We start from the raw sequence: 20,294 nt of genomic DNA, 5'->3' as shown, positions 1-20,294 counted from the left end.
CTTCATCTCTCAACACAACAGACGCATTAGCTTCTAGTGCATTATAATGTCATATGGATGATTGCAATCAGATGCACAAAAAGGGCAAATTACACTCGGCTGATAAACTCAATTGGCATATTTGTGCTGTAATATCATTAGTTCAATATCTTTTGTGACACAACCTGAGATGATGGGGCAGATAGTGGTTGCAAGTCATATGCAATTCATGGTGCTATCAGTGGCCGCAGTCCATTCTTTGTGAATTTTCCCTCAGTCTTTTCACTCAAGTTTTGTACAAATACAAATTATTTGCACTCTAATGCCTTTCAATGGTGCATGTTCATGCCAGTACCCTGCCCTGTCAGTGAAGAGGACCGCTAAAAGCTGGCGACACCCACTCAGGAAACCTACTGCAAGGGCTGTACCCACTGCTGTCAAACAACAAGCTGTCAGTGATGATGGTGGGAACTCACTCACACACACTCAGTTCACACAGTTCACTGAAAGGTATTGTGAAGGTTATGCCTTAAAAAGACTCCAAAATTCAAATAGTGACACATGCTGTAAGCTAGCTGTAAACCAAGAGCCTTGCTCATTTCAATAAAAACCCAGGGACATTTCCTGTTGTGGTTGGTGCTCCATAGAGGGTGGCACCAGGCCAGAAACCATGATCCCTTGACTTGTGCTGCTTGCATTGCAGTGGACTAGAAAACAGTTGCTATAATTTTTTCCTATTTTGGAAACCAGAACCCGATTTTTAGCATGCTTACAAATCATGACACTTTCTCTGTTAAAGGTAGTTTAACTTGCAAGAAAATAGGGTCAGGAGGAATAAGATTGACTTTGTTATCTTAATACACAACATTTTAAAGAGTATGTAATGTCAGGTAACATTTGTATTCTCCCTCGGCGTAACTTTTTATAACCACTGAACCATTTCGCTCTGCGGTCCCTTCCTCCCATTCTCATTTTTCACATTTTATGTCCCCCCAAATGATTCGTCTGACGTCAATGCACACATAAACCAAACAGATTTAACTCTCAGGCCTACCACAGTAAAATGACCTAGTGATAGATACTCTATTTGTTTTCATGGTTTTAACAGGGTAGAAGGGAGGGCCCCTCAATTAAACACTACTAATGCACATATACACGCACAGTCACATTCATTATCTCCATGGTTGTGAAAAAGGATGAATAATTCAGCAGGCATTTTAGTTGTTTATCCCTGAGCTTGAAATGACCATGAAATGACCATCGCTGTGAGAAGCCTTTTTTTATGATGATGAGAGCTCTTAATCATTTTTGGGTAATTTTATAAACAGACAGGCTTCTATTCATCGTAAATGTTTTTGAAGTCACTGGAGGATATTGTCGCCACTGAGGATAGATTAGATCTGCCTTAGCAGCGAGTCTATTAATACTGCTGAAGTCAATTGTGAGAATGATGCGTACTATGTTTTTGATATTCAGGGCACACAATTGTTTCAGATTCGGAACTGTTTGTTAATTAACAAACTACCAGACAAGAGAGATGCATTCTGTATTGTTTGAATCATCATCTGGGCCATAGAAAAAAAAGAAGAAGCACCACTTGAATAGATAAGTAATTGCGAGGTTGTAAGGCTTTGTTTTGTCTCCACTTAGAGCCCCCTGAAGCAAGCCTGGCGGAGGAGGAGGAGCAGGAAATGGAGGCCTGGGCAAAGCCCCTCATCTACCTGTGGCAGAACAGGAAAAGCTGCTTCACAGCGGAGAGGGAGCACAATGCTCATGCAGCCACCATGCAGCCATACTGTGCTGTGTGCACACTCTTCATGCCCTATTATCAGGTAAAGCAGAGTTCAACAATAACAAATAACCAGTGTCATTTGGTGGATGCTTGATTCAAAAACACATTATGGTTTCATTACTGCCTATATGTGTTGAGCACATGCACTTTAAGATATGATTGTATCTCTTAGCTACTGAGCTGAAGATGCAGGAATCAATACTAGCAGATCACATTAAGTAAGACGCTTTGCTTTCGCTCCTTAAGCCCCACGGGATTTATTTCTGCCAGTGAGGCGGGGTGTTTTCAGTTTTACCTGTGCTTAGGGATGGGAATTGATCAGATGTTATTGATACCAGTGCAGAAAAAAGGAGGCCTCCACAGGTTTTCGGCGTCGGTGCAACTTTTTTATTATCTCTCTGTCTGAACACAGAATCGAAACTAGCATTCTTTTTCATTTGTGCTTTCTTAGTTAAAAAATTATGTAAAAAAATACATACTGGCATCAATAAAAGGAATTGATATGCTCAGAGGCATATGATTCTGATTGATTGGACAATTTGGAACCAGTCCTCAACTGTAAGTTATGAATAGAGCGATGATGGATGTCACACGGTTTTCCTGCAGCTTATTATTGTCTTATTACAGAACGAGCCCCTGGCTAAAAATTCCGTCCGGAACAAGAACTTTAATTATGAGGGAGTAGGGGAAATATTTTATTACCCACTTACCTCAGTTTTATTAAAAAAGTTCTTAAGAATAACAGGAAAATCATCTACATTTTTTTTTTAGGCTGAAGACAAAGCAGAGGACAATACACTTATTAAAGCTGAGGACACTTTCAAATCTCACACGGAGGATGGCAATCATCCCTGTCGAGGTCTGAGAAGGACCAAGCCCCTGGTCCCAGAGATCTGCTTTTCGTTCCGGGAGCAGAACTGCCCCCCAACTCCCACTAACCCTCTGCTGCAGGAAGATGGCACCTCTCCCCTGCTGTATTGCCAGGGCTGTTGCCTGCAAGTCCATGCAAGTACGTACGCACAAGAAAATCATGTAAATGTTTGTGTGAGAGAGAGCATGGCGCGTCCTGAGATTGATTCTGGTGTTTTTAGTTTCTGAACTCACAGCATCTACTTACCTCACCAAACCACATTGTTTGTTTCTACATGTTGTGCTTGTTTTTCTGATGTCATTGTAAGAGGGTCAGTGGGTTTGAGCTCTGACTCCGTCTCAATGTTCCACCCCCTCTCCGTTTCCCTTTCTCCCCCTCTCCCTGCGGTTTGGAGTATTTTATTTCCTTCGTCAGCCGAATGAGGGTGAATCCTCTGTCTTCACCACACATACTTCCTGTCCAAAAGCCCCAAGCCAACGGAACAAGGCTTCACACACACACTCTCAAAAACCCCCGGAGCCATTCTGTTCCACCGGACACACAGACACGATACGCCATTCACACACTTTAACAGCCATACGTCTCTTTCCAAATCCGTTCACATTTTGTCAATATCTTAAGCTTTCAGCTGGTCTTCTGCAGACACACACACATGCACACACTTTTTGAAAGTCTCACACACTGTCCCAAATCCGCAGCTTTGAAATGACATTGCTTTTCTGAGTCAGTTTCAATTCCTCATACTTTCCTGCCACTAGTGTTGATCCCACCTCATTTTTAACTCTGGAGGTTCTCGGTGTTATGTATTTACTGTGTGTGTATGTTTGTGTGCGTAACTGCTGTACACTGTAAGTAGTGCACATGAATTTCAAGGCCTTGTGTGAGTGTGTGGAGGTACAGTCGTGTGGGAGTAGGAGCTTTGAGTATATGTCATCCGACACTGATGAAAAAGCCACAAGTTTGGTTTCGAGAACCAACAATAAGTACAAGTTGATGTTGCTTTCCCCCCGTCCTGTTATTTGAACTTGGGAAAGGAAAGAGAGGTGCGCTTGGATTTTAAGTTTGGTTTTGGTGATGGATAGTGGGGAAAAAGAACGGAGACATGAACACGTATACAGACTTCAAGTGTTTCTTACGAAAACAAATCCCCCGCCCCCCTGGCTTATGTGTCTAAAACCTCTATGGATTTTAACCAGCTGTCAGCTTTGTAAAGAATCACATTTGTCTTACTTTTGAATTCAAACTGTTTTTTTTGGTGTTTGAGGCCACCAGCATTTATATCTTTATAAAACATTTCTGCTGTTCTGACACACCAAGGACCCGGACCAAAACTAAACAAAACAACAATATTTACTTAAGTGGCTGTTTCTTACTACTGTGTATGTTTGTGGTATCTGTCAGACAAGTCATTTGGGTTACAAAGGGCTAGCTGCACAAGTGTCTGAAAGGAAAGCACGCTGACACGCAACTGCAAGTCTGGCTGTCGTACAAAGAGCTCTTTGATAAACAGATGAACACACAAACAGATGCATTTATAAACAAAGATGCAAAGACATACCTCTTCCTCCTGCGTTTCTTGCTCAACCACAACAGTTACCGGCTTACACACACACACACACACACACACACACACACACACACACACCATAGAGCTCTCCATTTCCACTTAGTCTGCAATACTGTGTGTTTCTGCATGAAACAATACCGTTATTCTGTTAAAAATCTGTGGAAACAATGTGGATGTGGCATTTTATTCTGCTCTTTGTAACTGATTATAGACTTACAATCTGCTGTCATTGCTGCTGTTTTCTGCCAATGGATTGTTAAAACACTGCCGTCAGGTTAGAGTAAGTCAGTTTAGCAGTATTTGAGTCTTACATTTTTACATACAGTTATATCACAGTGATGAAAAATAACTTTACATTATTCTGTATAATTTAGAAATGTTTTGCTACTTTATACTTCTACTACACTACATTTTGGAGGCAAAACTCATACTTTCTACTCCACTACATTTATTTGCTAACTTTACTTAATAGTTATTTTTAAGATCAGATTATTATACATAATATAAATAAACTATAATTTGCTGCATAGCAGTATACAAAGTGATCAAAATTAGCTCCACCTTTGCCAGCTTCAACACTGAAGAGATGCACACATTAATGGAAATCCAGTAAAATAATATGTATTGTTAAGAAATTGCCCATTCTTCAAAATGAGTACTTTTACTTCTGGTACTTTAAGTATATTTTAATGTTAATACTTTTGTTCTTTTAATTAAGATTTTAAAGATAAAGATATTAAAGATTTTTAATACAGGAGCTTTACTTGTACTTTTACGAAATGCTTCTTCTTCTGTTTATATATTGTTCACCCCTAATTATCATCAATCGCTTCATCCTTTAGGTTGCTATGGTGTTGCTGCAGATGATGTCAGCGAACAGTGGTCGTGTGATCGCTGTTCAGAAGGAAGCTTTACGGCAGTAAGATGATGTCACTTTTCTTTAAACTGGTGTTTTTAGAATTGTAATTATAAGCACAATGATTTTGGGTGCAAGGCCGTTAGACAACAGCACAAATAAAAGAAGCAACATTTACACAATGACTATAAATATATTCAGAAGGACAAATATTTGATCCATGAGTTTTTGTCCTGATGATGGCCTTGCGAGATCCAATTGGAAACCTCGTCCTTCAAAATGAATGCTTGGTTTAGAGTCAATGTAATCTTAATAAATAGGCTTGATAGATGACTAAATGTGATTCATGTCCTCACCATTCCTTTCAAAAAGAAGTTGCTATGCGAGAACAGATTCTTTAACTGCATTTAGATTGAAAGTATCTATTTTGTGCTGAAAACTAAACTGCCTTTTTCACACATACATGCATAGGGATATTGGCAAGCAGATTAGAAATATCATCTTTTCACTTACTTACTTGTCTCTTTCTTATGTTTTCTCAGGAATGCTGTCTGTGTAACCTCCGAGGTGGAGCTCTAAAGAAAACCCAAAACGACAAGTGAGACTGGCTTTTGTTCTGTGATTAGCTCTGCATACTTATCTCTGATCTCCAGAGCTCAGATGAATGAATTGTCTGCGCGTCTTAATCATCCTAATGTATTAATTTGTTTGTGTATGTGTATAGATGGGCCCACATTATGTGTGCAGTAGCACTGCCAGAGGCGAGGTTCAGCGATGAAGCCAAGAGGAGTCCCATTGACACCAGTAGGATCCCCATGCAGCGATATAAACTGGTGAGGAGAGACGCACACATATATACACACATACACATACATACTGATGCAGTGCTGGAATTCCCCAGGTCCTTGAGGACTGGCTTGGTCTAATTAATGAAGTGTTCACAGTTCTAATTAACAATGTGAGACGAACATGCCCGCAATCAAAGCGAGATAATTAACCACTGGTGGGTGGGAGTGGGGGTTTGTGTATGTAGGGCTGTCTGTGTGCGGGTGTTTGTCTATACATGTGTGGCTGTGTATCTGTCTGCCTGTGTGTATCTGCATGCATTTGTGCATCTATTGTGTGTGTGTGTTTGCTTAATGAGAGAGCTGGAGTGTGTCTCAGCAGACCTGACATGCTGCCACTATAGTTAGCTCTGTGCTGCAGGCACCATGATAGCTCAGCAGAAAGCAAATTGTTGGAGAGGTACATCCCAATGCGAGATGGATAACAGAGACCAATGCTGCCTGTCCATTCACTGCCTACATTATTGTTACAGAAATCAGTATTGCATGTAAAGCAAGCTTGTATGGTTGATCAGGGCAGTGGGTGGGACTCTCTAAAACACAACTTGCATTACTATCAGATTACTTATTGTCCAAAGTTGTAAGTAAACACATAATTCATGTACAGTATGTGTTGTGTGTGATAATCAAGGTAATGTTAAGAAAAATGGGATAAAATGAGCATCAAATTTAAAGTAATCCGCAAATCTATTGCGTGTTATTCAAACTGTTTTATAGGCATGAATTCAATATAAAGATAATTTTGGGGGCTACAGTTTGTGGAAATCTTCAACTGTATTACATTTTACTAAAAGAAAAATTCTACTATTTATTCCGTGTTGCCACGGCAGGATATGGCTCTACTCGACTCAACTTTTTCTCTTTTTGTTTTTCCACTGATGATGGTACCCCCTCACTGTAGGCAGACTTCTAAGCTGACAAGCTCTCCTTGACAGCACTGCGTGAACCTGCTGTGACATCATCTTCAATGTGACACTCGCTGAATCCCAACCAAATATAGGAGCATTTGCACTTTGTCAATTGTGCAGCATAGTTTTGAGGGCTGCCATTTTTCAAAATCTGGGTCAAGTGATTAAAAAAAACCTTTAGTCCCTATCAGCACTATCCACAAGTTCAACTTCTTTCTAATGAAAAGCCAGAAAATGCTGTGGAAGTGCATTACTGGTCAACCCTCATTCACTACAGGTCTCTGGTGGTCTGTTGGTTTAAGGAGCAGTGTGTAGGATTTTATTGCATTTTGCAATGACACCCCTCCCTTTCCAAGCTATGGCAGAACCTATGGTGGCCTTCAGGTAATATAAGGATTCAAAAGCACCTCTCTAGAGTGAGTGTTTTTTTCATTGCAGTGCAACAAATTGGATTTCCTTCTTTCTTCCTGTTCCGGTCTCTCTGTAAAGCAAGTTAATTCAGCAAGGTCTACTAATAAACCCTCAACTCAGTGTATAAATGCTTCAACATTGGAACACCAATGTCATACTCCACCATAATGGAACCAACCAGTTGTGGTTCCAACATGAGTGCCTACCCAAAAATAGATGAAGGGATGCTACTGCACCAACTTTGAACGGGCCATTAACTTTGTGGACACAGTGACATTACTCACAGCACAGAGTATTTACAGGGATATGGTTCATATCTGCTCTCACCACATTGAAATTAGGCTCATTTGGATATGAAAGCACAGACCACAAAGTGTCAGTAATCATATCCACAGGCCAAAATCTGAACAAAAATTAAAATTATGGTCCGGACTGGAAAGGGCGAGAAGCTCATAAAAAGCCTGTGACATTACCTTAATGATGGCAAAAATGTTTCAGATCTTGTAATGATCTGAAAAAAATTGTGAAGAAACAGTGCTTCCTTTCTTCAGCTCTTCGATGCTGTTAAATTTCCCAGTGTCAATCTGAGTTTGACACCACAGATTACCCTCTATGTAGCTAAAAGCACATGTTTTGATAATTCAGTATATGCGGTTTCTTCCCTTGGAAGATGCATGTGACCTGAAGATACAGTACTTTTTTTTCACACATAATGATGACACAAAATCTTTGCTTTCTCCTGCCAATTTCTCAGTAATTAACATGCTGACACAAGCACTTTTTGGAAGGACGCATGCTTTAGTTGATGTTAAAACAGATGGGCCTCTTTTAAACAACCCCTTTGAGTTCTAAATGAAGATAAAAACATGAAAAACGGCACAGTATTCTAGAATAAATAAAAAGCCCCTTCACACATCCTGTAGTAGAAAAAAACCCCATTAGTGTTATGATGACATTGATTTTTAACGTAATTGACATTTAAATTGAGTGAGATTATGGGTGGTATACCTCTCTCTTTCATCCTCTTCATCATTTTGTACGTTCACTCCACAAGCCACGTGTTTGCATTGGACCCATTGCACCTGCAGCAGCCCAGCACATTCATAATTTACTATCACACGCACACAGGCGCACACACATACACATTCATTATTTACTGTGGGAATGTTCTTAACGCATGGCTCAACACAGGCACCCAAATACACCCTGGAGAAGTCACAGGAATGGGGAAAAGTGGGTTAGACTCGCATATGAAAACTCATACACATAAAAACTACACTGACATATTTAGATTACTTTGTTTTTACACAAATGTTTTTTCCACCAATAAATGTACATAAATGCTCATTTACACACACATGAACACGTCCCTTGACACGCACACACACAGGGTGTGTTGCGTGCCAGTCAGAATCTTGTCATGTTGGCCTCAATAGGTGGACGAGACAGTCAGGTCAGTTCATCAGCAGCACACTGTTGTCCATAATGGAGGAGCTGTGGGAAAAGGCTTTATGAAATGTAGGCCAAGTTAGTCACCAAGAAAAGCACAGAGTAAAAGTTCCTCATTTCAGAAATAGAGGAGTTGTGAAGCAAAAGAGGCTCCATTAATAAAAAAAGAGGATAAAGTTGCATATTTTCATAACCCATTTTAAATTAAGAATAGTCTTTTAGGGTTGAAAGAGGAGACTCTGAGAGTCTCTCAGTACACAATACTTCCTGATCCCCCACTGATATCTGAATTAAGTAGGCTAAGCTGATAATTGTAAAGGCGAAGCCAGCGCCACTGTTGAGGTTAAATTTAATTAATGCTGCCTAGGTTAAGTAATTAGATCAGCTATTGATTCTTCAAAGAAATGAACAAAGGGCACTTATTTCAGAGACTTAGCTGATAAGGACAGGGACTTTAAGAAAAGTTTTGTATTGGCACTGCAGCACCTTCTTATCCACCTATCAAATACTGCTCTCTCCTCTCCCTCCTATTTTATGTACCGGGAACTGAAACATCTTAAGGGTCCTTTTTAACCTTTCCATGCCTACCTTTTTTTTTTCTTCACATATTTGGCATACCAAAGTGGAAGAGCTTAAAACAGAAGAATGTAAGGCCGAAATACATGTTTAAGGCTTTTTATTTGAAAGGCTCGTTTAGCATGTGGCTTAAACACAACTTAAACTTCATCAATTCAAACGCGGCTCAAAAAGTTTTGGTCCACCTCTATACTACTGAGACATATTTACAAAATTATAACTAGGACATGTTTTATGCCAGAACTATCCAAATCACCACATGCCATCTACATCCTGTCAACCAAGATTATCAGACCTCTAGGTCTAACCTTATGCGAGTTTTTAGTCTGTAGTGTCACTGGTGTCCCTGAAGCTCACCAAAACTATAGACTGTGCATGAGTTATGGGGTAAATAAATGCAGCTTAAACTAATAGCCGGTGGGCAGCTGGGTTTTCTGAGGTTAATATTGAAGTATCTCCATACTTGCAAACATGCTGTTGAGAGTAGACCTCTCATGTTCTTCCATGGATAAGATAGTGATGACTTGTCATCTTTCTATAGGCTAGACTTCATATTTACATACCAGGTAATTCCCACTTGAGCTCACTTACCACTGAGGCACATCCACTAAGGAGTTTGTCTATATATAGGCATATTCTCTACCGGCATGTATGGATATTTCAGTATAGATTCACAGGAATTAGATTAATGAATAAATTACCTTCAAAGAGATGTGAAACCGCACTACAAGAGAGGGGAAGACGGGGCAGGGAAGCGAAGCGAAAAAGAGAGCATAGATGGATGTTGTATTAGGAGAAGAGTGGGGGAAATGGAGTGAGATGGGAGGGATGCGAAAAAGGGGTGAAAGAGGAATGCGAAGCGAGTAGGGCTATAATGGGAGGATGTCGTCATTCTTTCCCTTTAGTGGGAGAGCCTAGGATTTGTGGGAGAGAAGGAGAGGCGAGATGCCACAGCAGAGGAAATGGACTTGATGGGCTGTTTGGTGCAGAAAACCGAGGGATAGTCTTAAAAATTTTAGGTGCGAGTGTGTTTGTGCATGGATGCGTGGCAGTGTTTGTGTGTAGGGTGTGTGAGTGTGTGTGTATTACGTCCTTCATTGTGCACTTGTGTACCACTCAAAGACCTCAAATGGGGAAACAGAAAATACCACAACATAGACATTGCAACACTGGTTTGTTGTGGAAACCTCAAATGATGTCATCTGATTGGTCTTATTTGAGGGTTTCCTTGTATTGTAGCAGTGAAATAACATGTTTCTGTTGACTGTGTACAACAGGGTGTCTCTCCCTTGCCTCATTTTATTTTAATCTCTCGTATCTGTTTTGTTTACACCACCGTATCCAATAACAATGAGGAGATTTTACAGATGTGTTTATTTGGAGCACATGATGGTTTTGAATGATGTTCAAGATTCGTGAAATAACCGAGCGATGATTCACTTAGCGACCCTTTGTCTTGTTTTTCCTGAGCTCGTATTCAATTCGGATTTAAAAAATTTAATTTCACCCTGTTCCGAAGGCTACACTATAAGGTCAGGTTTTCTTCAATGCAATAAAAACACTAAATGACAGTCTTTTTAATGTTTTTTAGAGCAGAAAGTGACATTGGAATGAAGGAGAAGAAGTGAAAGAAGGTCTCATACTCAGTGTGGAGTTTTTTCAAACCTTTTTGTGAAACTATATTTTACATTCTCCACCTGTCCTAAATATATGCAAACAGCAAAGCAGACATCCGAGCTGTGTCCAAATTATATAATACATTCAACACCCAGAATACATTTAACATACCTGCATAATGAATGTGCTGCATTTTACATACTATACAATTCAGTGTGTAGAATGTATTATTCATCATTTATATCTAATCTTTTCATCACTAGCAGAATTTAATCATTACTTCAAAGAGATTTTCTCACCATTTACCATTGATAAACATTCATTGGAATCGGCCAACACAGCCTGTCTGTTTTCCTAATGTTTTTTCATCGTTGTTGAGAAAATATCCTTTAATTGAGTACATTTGCCTACCAAAATAGCACTTTTTAAAATGCTAATACAACATACTATATTTGTAGCGTTAAAGGATGAGGCTGGTTATATCCTATATTTTTCTCATTATCACCAAATCCAGTAAAAAGACCAAACCAATGAACCACACTGTTGAACTGACACATTCACACACTTCATTATGTTGAACATGGGCATTGTAGTTTGTTTTATTTCAGTAAAATATTCAACAAAGAACCATATGTGTATTAATGCACAGGTGAAAATAATCCCCAACAGACACTATTTACTCCCATTTGTGTAGCTTAGGTGTGAGCTCCAGTGCCCAGCTGTTAAAGTAAACTGCTTGGCCTTTATTTAAATGAAACTATATACTGTGACCTGGTTATGGTTTAAACAATGAACTGGGGGGAGTGCTAGTTTGACATTAAAAAAAGGAAAAGAGAGATTAAAGCGTGCTTCCTCCTTAAATAACTTGGACACAGCTAGTTGCTGTTTGTTATATGTTCCAATGCACCCATATAACAAAATTGCATCCTCAATTACATTTCAAGGGAAACTTATTTTCTCACAGATTACGGCCATAGTTTTAATCACACTGTTAATGTTGTGAATTGAAACAAAACTGGTTGGTTAGGTTTAGGAAAAGATCACCGTTTGGGCTAAACTAAGTATGTTTATGTAACGATTATGTAATGATTTGGCAACATTAGGCAACGATGGTTTAATACGGGACACAAAAAGTCCTGTTTTTATGTGTCCACTATGTGGACTTGTGGGCTTCTTGCCGGATTTGATTAGAAATGCATTTGTGATATGTCAACAACAAATGTAATCCAGGAGAAAATACATTTCCCTTAGAACGTAATAGACCTAAAGTTTCATTTTATGGGAAAGTAGTTTCTTAGGAGACCGGGCTGCCTCGTCAGTCAGTGTTTCGTGTTGACAGTTTGATCTGGTCTGTGTTTACAGAAGTGCATCTATTGTCGTAAGCGCTGTGCGGGGAAGCGGCAGGCAGGGGCTTGTATCCAGTGCTCATGTGGCCGGTGTCCCACCTCCTTTCATGTGACCTGTGCACATGCTGCCGGTGTAATCATGGAGCCTGATGATTGGCCGTATGTCGTGTCAATCACCTGCCATAGACATCAATCACGGAGTTCGTCAGCTGTAAGTTATAGGACAGTTTCCTGTAGCTGTTATGAACCAGGCTGTGCTCGGCTAGAATGGACATGGCAATGTGTTTGCACTTTGAGACAAATATGAAACTTTTTATGTAATTTGTAAAAGATAAATGGGCATAATTGGTTGTAGTGTAGACACCTTATGATTGGTGTTACTCTTACGCAGTGTAGTAGAAGTTGGCTTATGAATTTTGGTCACATTTTTGGTCACATTTTTTAAAATAAATGCAAGTAGAGTGAAAGGTGCAGTGGTGGTTCAGTGTAGCAGTATATAGATATGCATATTGAATTTTTCAGAGCTGTATTGAGGTGGTGGCTGAATGGCTGAAATTTCTGGACAATTAAAAACAAAACTATCTGTATTGCCACTTGATATAAAGGAAATATAAAGTTTGTTTTCTTGCAACTAAAATGAACAGTACTGCAGTAATCACTGATATAATGATGTAGCATCATAGGAGTTTTAACTTGTACTTGTATTAATTGTCATACAGTATTCTAATTGTTGCTTTCTGTCTATACCAGAAGCAGCGAGCGTGCCAAGCTTCCATCTCACTGGGCCAGACGGTGATCTCCAAACACAAGAACCTGCGCTACTACAGCTCAAAGGTCACGCAGATCACCTCCCAGATGTTCTACGAGGTCATGTTCGATGACGGCTCCTTCTCCAACGATACCTACCCCGAGGATATTGTGGTGAGAATATGTTTAATTAGAGACACGCTCAAGAGGTCACCACCCAGTTGTGTGAGGTCGCATCCGATCTTAAAACCCTCTCGTTTAAAAGTAGCTTCCCTTTTTTTTGAGGAGGATTATTGGTTCTCAAATGGTCATTGCATGAGGGATTACACATAAGCTTGTTTTAATATCTTACTGTAAGGTGAGCAGTTGCAATGTGATACTTTTTTCCAAACCTTTCTGCAATTAACGTGAAACAACATGGATTTCTGAAAAGGCCATTCAAATTAAAATAGAATATCATGGGATTGCTGAGTTGCCATGGTAGCAGCAAAATAATCACTGACATGATGAGTTGAAATTCATTGATTTGTTCAAGTGATTATGGTAATGACCAAGTCTCACTGGGTGAGCTTAACACTGCTAAAGAGAAGTAGCTGTGACAGACGCAACCACACACTTCTGTGTGTTGCTGTATTAGTGAGGACCTTCCTCGAATTTGCATTCAATCCAGAACCGCAGCTTTAATTGACCAAGTGTTCCTCAGATGTGCAGCAAAGTGTACGCCCCCCTTTTAATTCTTACTCAAAAACCCTTAAATTCAGTGATTAAATTAAATTATTTTTTATTTAGAGATTAATAGGATGTTATATTACACCAAAGTAATGATAAAATGACTCATCCATTTATCTGATAAAATTATAAAATCAAGCTGCACTATTTTTTCAGCAGTGGAATAGATCGTAAATAAGGTGTATTAGATGCAGGCTTACTTTGCCTTAGCTGGCTTAACAAAGTCTGAAGCTCCCATCAGAACGGAGCCCATAAAAGGGGGCGATTGGTGGGTCTGTTAACTCCACTACTACTACAAAATGGACTGATCCCTTTGTTGATAATTTCTGCCTATGAAAAGTTTTGAAATTTGAAATAAATGTTCCAGCAAATGGCAACTCAGTTGCTGCAAATAACGCAAGAGAGGAATGCAGAAAAATAATACATCTGGAAATGCATAACTTAGCCGTGCAGCATAGTAACCATGACTTTTCAGCCAGGATTTAAAAAACAAAAGCAACCTTGGTGATGTGTAAAACTTTGGCTTTAGGCTTAATATAGCTTGCTTACTCATTCATCTTGCTTTATGGTACTAATGTTTGGTCAACATTTTATAACCGTATCTGTTTTATAGGTTAATGTTTGGAAACATTTTTACCATCCAAATATAAAATCATAATTTTTGTTATGACTTTTTATAACATAAAAATAATAAAATAAATAAATAAATAACATCATTTTTTGATGCATTTAAAAATACACATCTCTGCGTCTTTCAGGGAAAACCTGCTGCATTTTACAGCATCTTGGACATCCTCATCCGTGTGGATTGTTCAGTCTTTTAGTGTGTATACAGTCCGTGAGAGAAACTGGACATCAGTCTTAAAAATGTGTGAAATGAGCTTGTATTGTTTGTCTTATGGTTCCCATATATACAGTAGTGTTCAATATAATAGCAGTCCAATGTGACTAACCAGATTAATCTAGGTTTTTAGTATATTTTTTATTGCTACATGGCAAACAAGGTACCAGTAGGTGCAGTTGATTCTCAGAAAACCATCAAGACCCAGCATTCATGATATGCACGCTCTTAAGGCTGTGCAATTGGGTAATTAGTTGAAAGTAGTGTGTTCAAAAATATAGCAGTGTCTGCCGTTGACTTTACAAACACAAAACTATTTTGTACAAACTTTTTTGTTTCTAGGATTTATCAATCCTGTGAATCACTAAACTAATATTTAGTTGAATGACCACAATTTTATAACTGCTTCACATCTGTGTGGCATGGAGTCAACCAACTTGTGGCACCTTTCAGCTGTTATTCCACTCCAAGGTTCTCTAACAACATTCCACAATTCATTTACATTTCTTGGTTTTGCTTCAGAAACAACATTTTTGATGTCACCCCACAATTTCTCAATTGGATTAAGGTCCACTCCATAACATCAATGTTGTTGGTTTGGAAACAAGATTTTACTAGTGTGTTTGGGGTCATTGTCTTGTTGAAACACCCATTTTAAGGGCATGTCCTCTTCAGCATAAGGCAACATGACCTCTTCAAGTATTTTGACATATGCAAACTGATCCATGATCCCTGGTATGGGCATGTTTCTCCTACTATGGTGTTGAGCCTATTTATCGCATATCATGATGCTTGCACCACCATGCTTCACTGTCTTTACTGTGTACTGAGGCTTGAATTCAGAGTTTGGGGCCCTTGGACCCCAAAAGAACAAATTTTCTCTCATCAGTCCACAAAATGTTCCTCCATTTCTCTTTAGGCCAGTTGATGTGTTCTTTGGCAAATTGTAACCTCTTCTGCACATGCCTTTTTTATAACAGAGGGACTTTGCGGGGGAATTTTGTAAATAGATTAGCTTCACACAGACGTCTTCTAACTGTCACAACACTTCCAGGTAACTCCAGACTGTCTTTGATCATCCTGGAGCTGATCATTGGCTGAGCCTTTGCCATTCTGCTTATTCTTCCATCCATTTTGATGGTTGTCTTCCGTTTTCTGCCATGTGTCTCTGGTTTTGCTCTCCATAAAAAAGCATTTAAAAAAAGCAAAAGCATTTAAAGCATTGGAGATCATTTTAGCTAAACAGCCTATAATTGTTTGCATCTCTTTAGAAGTTTTCCCCTCTCCAATCAACTTTTTGATCAAAGTACGCTGTTCTTCTGAACAATGTCTTGAACGACCCATTTTCCTCAGGCTTTCAAAGAGAAATGCATGATCAACAAGTGCTGGCTTAATCCTGAACTAGAGGCCAACTGATTCACACCTGTTTTTTCACAAAATTGATGACCTCACTGATTGAATGCCACACTGCTATATTTTTGAACACACCCCTTTCAACTTATTGCCCAATTGCACAGCCTTAAGAGCGTGCATATCATGAATGCTGGGTCTTGTTGGTTTTCTGAGAATCTACTGCACCTACTGGTACCTTGTTTGCCATGTAGCAATAAAAAATATACAAAAAACCTGGATTAATCTGGTTAGTCACATTGGACTGCTATTATTTTTAACACTACTGTATTAACATTAAACACTTATGTGTTTAAAAGGAGTTTTGAAATGATGGTGATTATGTTTGCACAGCAGAATTATATAACAATACTCAGCAGCAGGAAAAAAGACTGAATCAAGTCTAATCGCAACATTAACCTAATAAAAACTTTAAAGAGCTCTTTTCAACATCAATCTATTCACGTTTAATTATTTTTAAAGACATTTTGACACACACTCTCTTTATTTTCTTTTATCTTCAGAGCAGGGATTGTATGAACTTGGGTCCTCCTGAAGTGGGGGAAGCTGTTCAAGTGAAATGGCCTGACGGGCTGTTTTATGGTGCCAAATACCTGGGATCCAACGTATCCTACATGTATCAGGTATGTACTGCACTATAGACCTACACAATCGTGATAAACGTAGAAGAAATGATGACCTGTTTTTGATTTAATAGTTTTTCCGTGAATGTTGAATTAAATTGCAAGCTCAGTTATGGGTCCAAGCGAGGCAGCAGTAAACTGGTTGAACTCCCTCAACATCAGAAGCATCGTGACTCCTCTGACGTCGCTGCATCCCCAGGTCTACGTTTAGAGAGGGGGATAGCGAGAGAAACAAAGAGGACACTTGAGACAGAGATTGAGGGAGGTGCTGAAGTCAAGGTGACTAAAGAGGAGTGCAGATGAGATGGAAGATGATGGGAGGATGAAAAGAAAGATACATAAGAATCAAAAGCTATTCAGACACAGAGTGGAAGCAGATGGGAGGAGAAAAGGGAGATGGAGAGAGCGAGAAGAGGAGGATGAGAAGGAGGTGACAATCTGCATTATTCAAACTCACTGAAATATTCACCAAGCTAAGTCATGCGGCTTCCACTTAAAGCTTTATTTAGTTGAGCTGGGCGTCAACCATTAGTTATGCACAAATGCATCTGTGACGCACACACTCTGTTTCAGATGGGGCGAATTTTAGAAAGAAGCTGAACAAGAACTTTCCATTGTCAAGGTGTGTTTAGGAGTGAAATATTTTCAAGCTGTTTTACTTCAAGATCTGCACGGCAATCAAAAACTTTCATTTCTTTAGCAGAAAACATTTGTTTTGGAGAGGAGAGGTAACGAAAATAGCTTTTTAATTTTTTAAAATCAACCACATTGAAAAGTTTGTAAAGACTTACTGATGCATCGAGAGAGAGGTGTTTTTTGTTGTTGTTGTTTTTGATTAAATTGTTTCATGTTTATCTTCCTTTAAAAGAGACCTGACATGTAATTTTCTATTACCAACACAAAGATCACAGCCACATCTGTGACCGATGTTCAAGTCTTCCACTTTTAGGAGATTATGAACTGACTCCGTTGACAAAAAACAGTAATTTTACCTTAAAGAGCACAGGAGTTGCTGGTCTAGCGCTGCCTTTAAAACAGCCAAGCACAAAAAAAACCTGAACTGATCGAGGCAGTGGGAGACGAGCAACTCCTGTGTTCTTCAGAGTAGAATTACTATTTTTGTCGACTCCACTGCACAGAATTTCAACTATCCATTTAACTTTGTGTGTGTGTGTAAAAAAAAATAAAAAATAAGGCAAATTGTAAACCTATTTCAATAAATATGCTCAATTTCTGTAAATAACTGCTGAATACTTTTTCATGTGGTCTCAGGTGGAGTTTGAGGACGGGTCTCAGGTGCTGGCAAAAAGAGAAGATGTCTATACTTTAGATGAAGACCTGCCTAAAAAGGTGAAACGTAGACTTGTAAGTATTAGACTTACTGGGCAACATATTAACTGTAAACCATAAGTTTGATACTTTTTCATGGCATGAAAACTAAAACATTTTCTTGCCACCTGGAAGGCTTTCGTGTTTACTCATGCTGTTTTCTCATGTCTCGTTTTTCCAGTCCACAGCTTCAAGCATGCGTTTCCAGGACGCCTTCTTCACCACACAGGGGGAGAGGAAACGGCAGAGAACACCCAATTCACGCTTCCAGAAAGACTATGTGGCCCTGCCAGGCCTCCGTACAACTGCCAAAAGCACATGGGAGCAACGCAGCCACAAAGGGAAATGAAGTCATGGAGAAGGATCAATGACAAATGAATGCACTGAATTACCAGTGGATGTGGAGGCGAGGCTGTTTGTGTGCGAGTGTGTGTGTGAGAGTAGAGCGTGTGTGTGAGAGTATGCTTGTGTGTGTTTTGGATCTACCTCCATCTCAACTGTTCCCTGCAAATAGACAAGGGAATGGTGTGATTTGGGTTAGATGGATGTTACCTTGCGTGTGCTTGTACATTATACATCAGTGATTGGTGACTGTGACCGGCTGGAGAAGAGCTGGACAGCTGGACTTTCACAGACTGGGTTTACAGAGGGCCCTGCTGCCTCCGTTGCCTCGTGCTTTCACCTCCGTCAGGGAAAATAAACGTGACTTACATTTGTCACATTACCCTTTTTTGAAATAAATGACAAACTTTTTTTCTTTGTACAAAATTCAAAAAGTGAGATTTTTCTAAATAGCTTGCCTATGGTAGCTTTTTGGGGGGTCTGTTATTTCCAGTTTTGATTTTGAATATTTATGCACTTTGCTTGTAGTATTTTCCTCATGTCTTACTGTTGCTCCCGCATGTTAAACATTGTCTTTTAACTGCTCCTGCTGGAGTCCAATGACACTATAATGGCTTCCTCTCTGCATTTTCTTCATCCGTATGGATAAAAATATGTACATAATTTAATTTGACAGTAAAAAATGAATCTTTGCTGAATTTAAAAAAAGAAGAATTGACCATAGGTTAATCCCTTCCTAAGGTGAAAGGTTCAGACAGGAAGCCATGCCTTCGTGTTGGATTCTGTGCACTATTAACGTGAAATGCTACTGTTGCTCTGTTGAATGAAACACATTGTTGAAATTATTTAAAATTTGTATTTATTTTTGGCTTGCTATAGTTAAACTATTGCTAACTGCTGTAAGGAAAACAATAAAAAAATACATATTTGTCCTTTTTTTTATTAAATTGTCAAATTATTTTGAGTAGGAATGAAATTGGCAATTCCAGGTGCAGTGAAAAAGATGGTTTGTGACTCTTCAATGCATGGAAGGATGGTTCAGATATATTGAAGTGGGTTTATGAGGTATTTATCCAGGATCAGTAGATGGTGGTCTGCACGGCCCCAGTTTGCAGAAGCGGTGGAATGGGGGAAGAAGCAACATGTTGGCCACCAAAAAAAGGCCCCTCTACAAATTTTTTTGGACATCTCATAATATGGTGTTTTTCTGTATTTTCTGGTCATATTCTGCTATAATATGTATCAACAGACTATAATTGACCAATTTCTTGCATTTTTAGGCAATTTAAAATTTTGACAAACCATTTTTTGAGGGGGTCATTTTTGGACATCCCATAATATGGTGTTTTTTTTCACTATTTTTGGACAAACTATACTACTATATATAACACAAGAGTATAATTGGGCCATTTCTAGCAATTTTAGGCATTAAATGAGTCCATTTTTGACAAATCGACATACTATAGTATGACTTTTTTGATTCAGTTTTTGAACATCACTTAATATGGTGTATAATTGGGCCATTTCTAGCATTTTAAAATCCCATAAAAAGTAGTGTAGTATATCTATCATAGTATAGTTTGTTGTTCATAATATCATAGAAAAGGTGTAGTATTGTATATCGTTCAAAATCATTAAAAAAAAAGTCAGTACAGTATGATAAAATATCATTAAAAAACTGGTTGAACATCATTAAATGTGCTAAAAAAAAGTAATCATTTAGTATGCATCATACCAGAAGACCCTGCAGCACATAATGAATGCAGCTAGGGCCTCACTTCCCTCCCTTCTGGACATTGACACATTGATGCTACTTTGCCTTTAGAGAGAAGGAACTGAAGCTGTTATTTCTGCTTTCTTCAAGGCGACCAGACTCCATTGACAAAAACAATCATTTTACCTTGTACATGCCTTTGTCAATAGATCTGCACTCTCCCTTAAAATTTGGGAAATACAACAAAAACAAGCAGTACTGAACGGGCCCTCGCAGTACACGCGTGTCGGGGCATGCTGCCGTCAGGGTGTGTGCGTTACAGGGGCCAGTCTATACCACCCC

The 20,294-nt window shown here is 39.1% G+C and overlaps 1 protein-coding gene across 2 annotated transcripts in view; it reads left to right on the top strand.

Moving 5' to 3' along the window:
• The window catches only part of kdm4c (lysine (K)-specific demethylase 4C), a 34,096-nt gene extending 14,913 nt beyond the window's left edge, over nucleotides 1–19,183 (top strand). For both annotated transcript variants that reach the window (XM_059338591.1, XM_059338597.1), the window contains exons 12-22: nucleotides 332–443; nucleotides 1,630–1,811; nucleotides 2,543–2,780; nucleotides 5,052–5,128; nucleotides 5,608–5,663; nucleotides 5,790–5,898; nucleotides 12,234–12,428; nucleotides 12,968–13,138; nucleotides 16,448–16,567; nucleotides 17,840–17,932; nucleotides 18,078–19,183. In XM_059338591.1, coding sequence (XP_059194574.1) covers nucleotides 332–443; nucleotides 1,630–1,811; nucleotides 2,543–2,780; nucleotides 5,052–5,128; nucleotides 5,608–5,663; nucleotides 5,790–5,898; nucleotides 12,234–12,428; nucleotides 12,968–13,138; nucleotides 16,448–16,567; nucleotides 17,840–17,932; nucleotides 18,078–18,245 — 1,521 coding nt within the window. In that variant the 3' untranslated portion in view covers nucleotides 18,246–19,183. The remainder of the gene's footprint in view (nucleotides 1–331; nucleotides 444–1,629; nucleotides 1,812–2,542; nucleotides 2,781–5,051; nucleotides 5,129–5,607; nucleotides 5,664–5,789; nucleotides 5,899–12,233; nucleotides 12,429–12,967; nucleotides 13,139–16,447; nucleotides 16,568–17,839; nucleotides 17,933–18,077) is intronic.
• Nucleotides 19,184–20,294: the final 1,111 nt, after the last annotated feature.

This window comes from Centropristis striata, chromosome 1 (genome assembly GCF_030273125.1).
Source record: "Centropristis striata isolate RG_2023a ecotype Rhode Island chromosome 1, C.striata_1.0, whole genome shotgun sequence".
Classification (NCBI taxonomy): Eukaryota; Metazoa; Chordata; class Actinopteri; order Perciformes; family Serranidae; genus Centropristis; species Centropristis striata.
The sequence above is the reverse complement of the archived record's forward strand: the minus strand, read 5'-3'. Positions and strand labels throughout refer to the sequence as shown.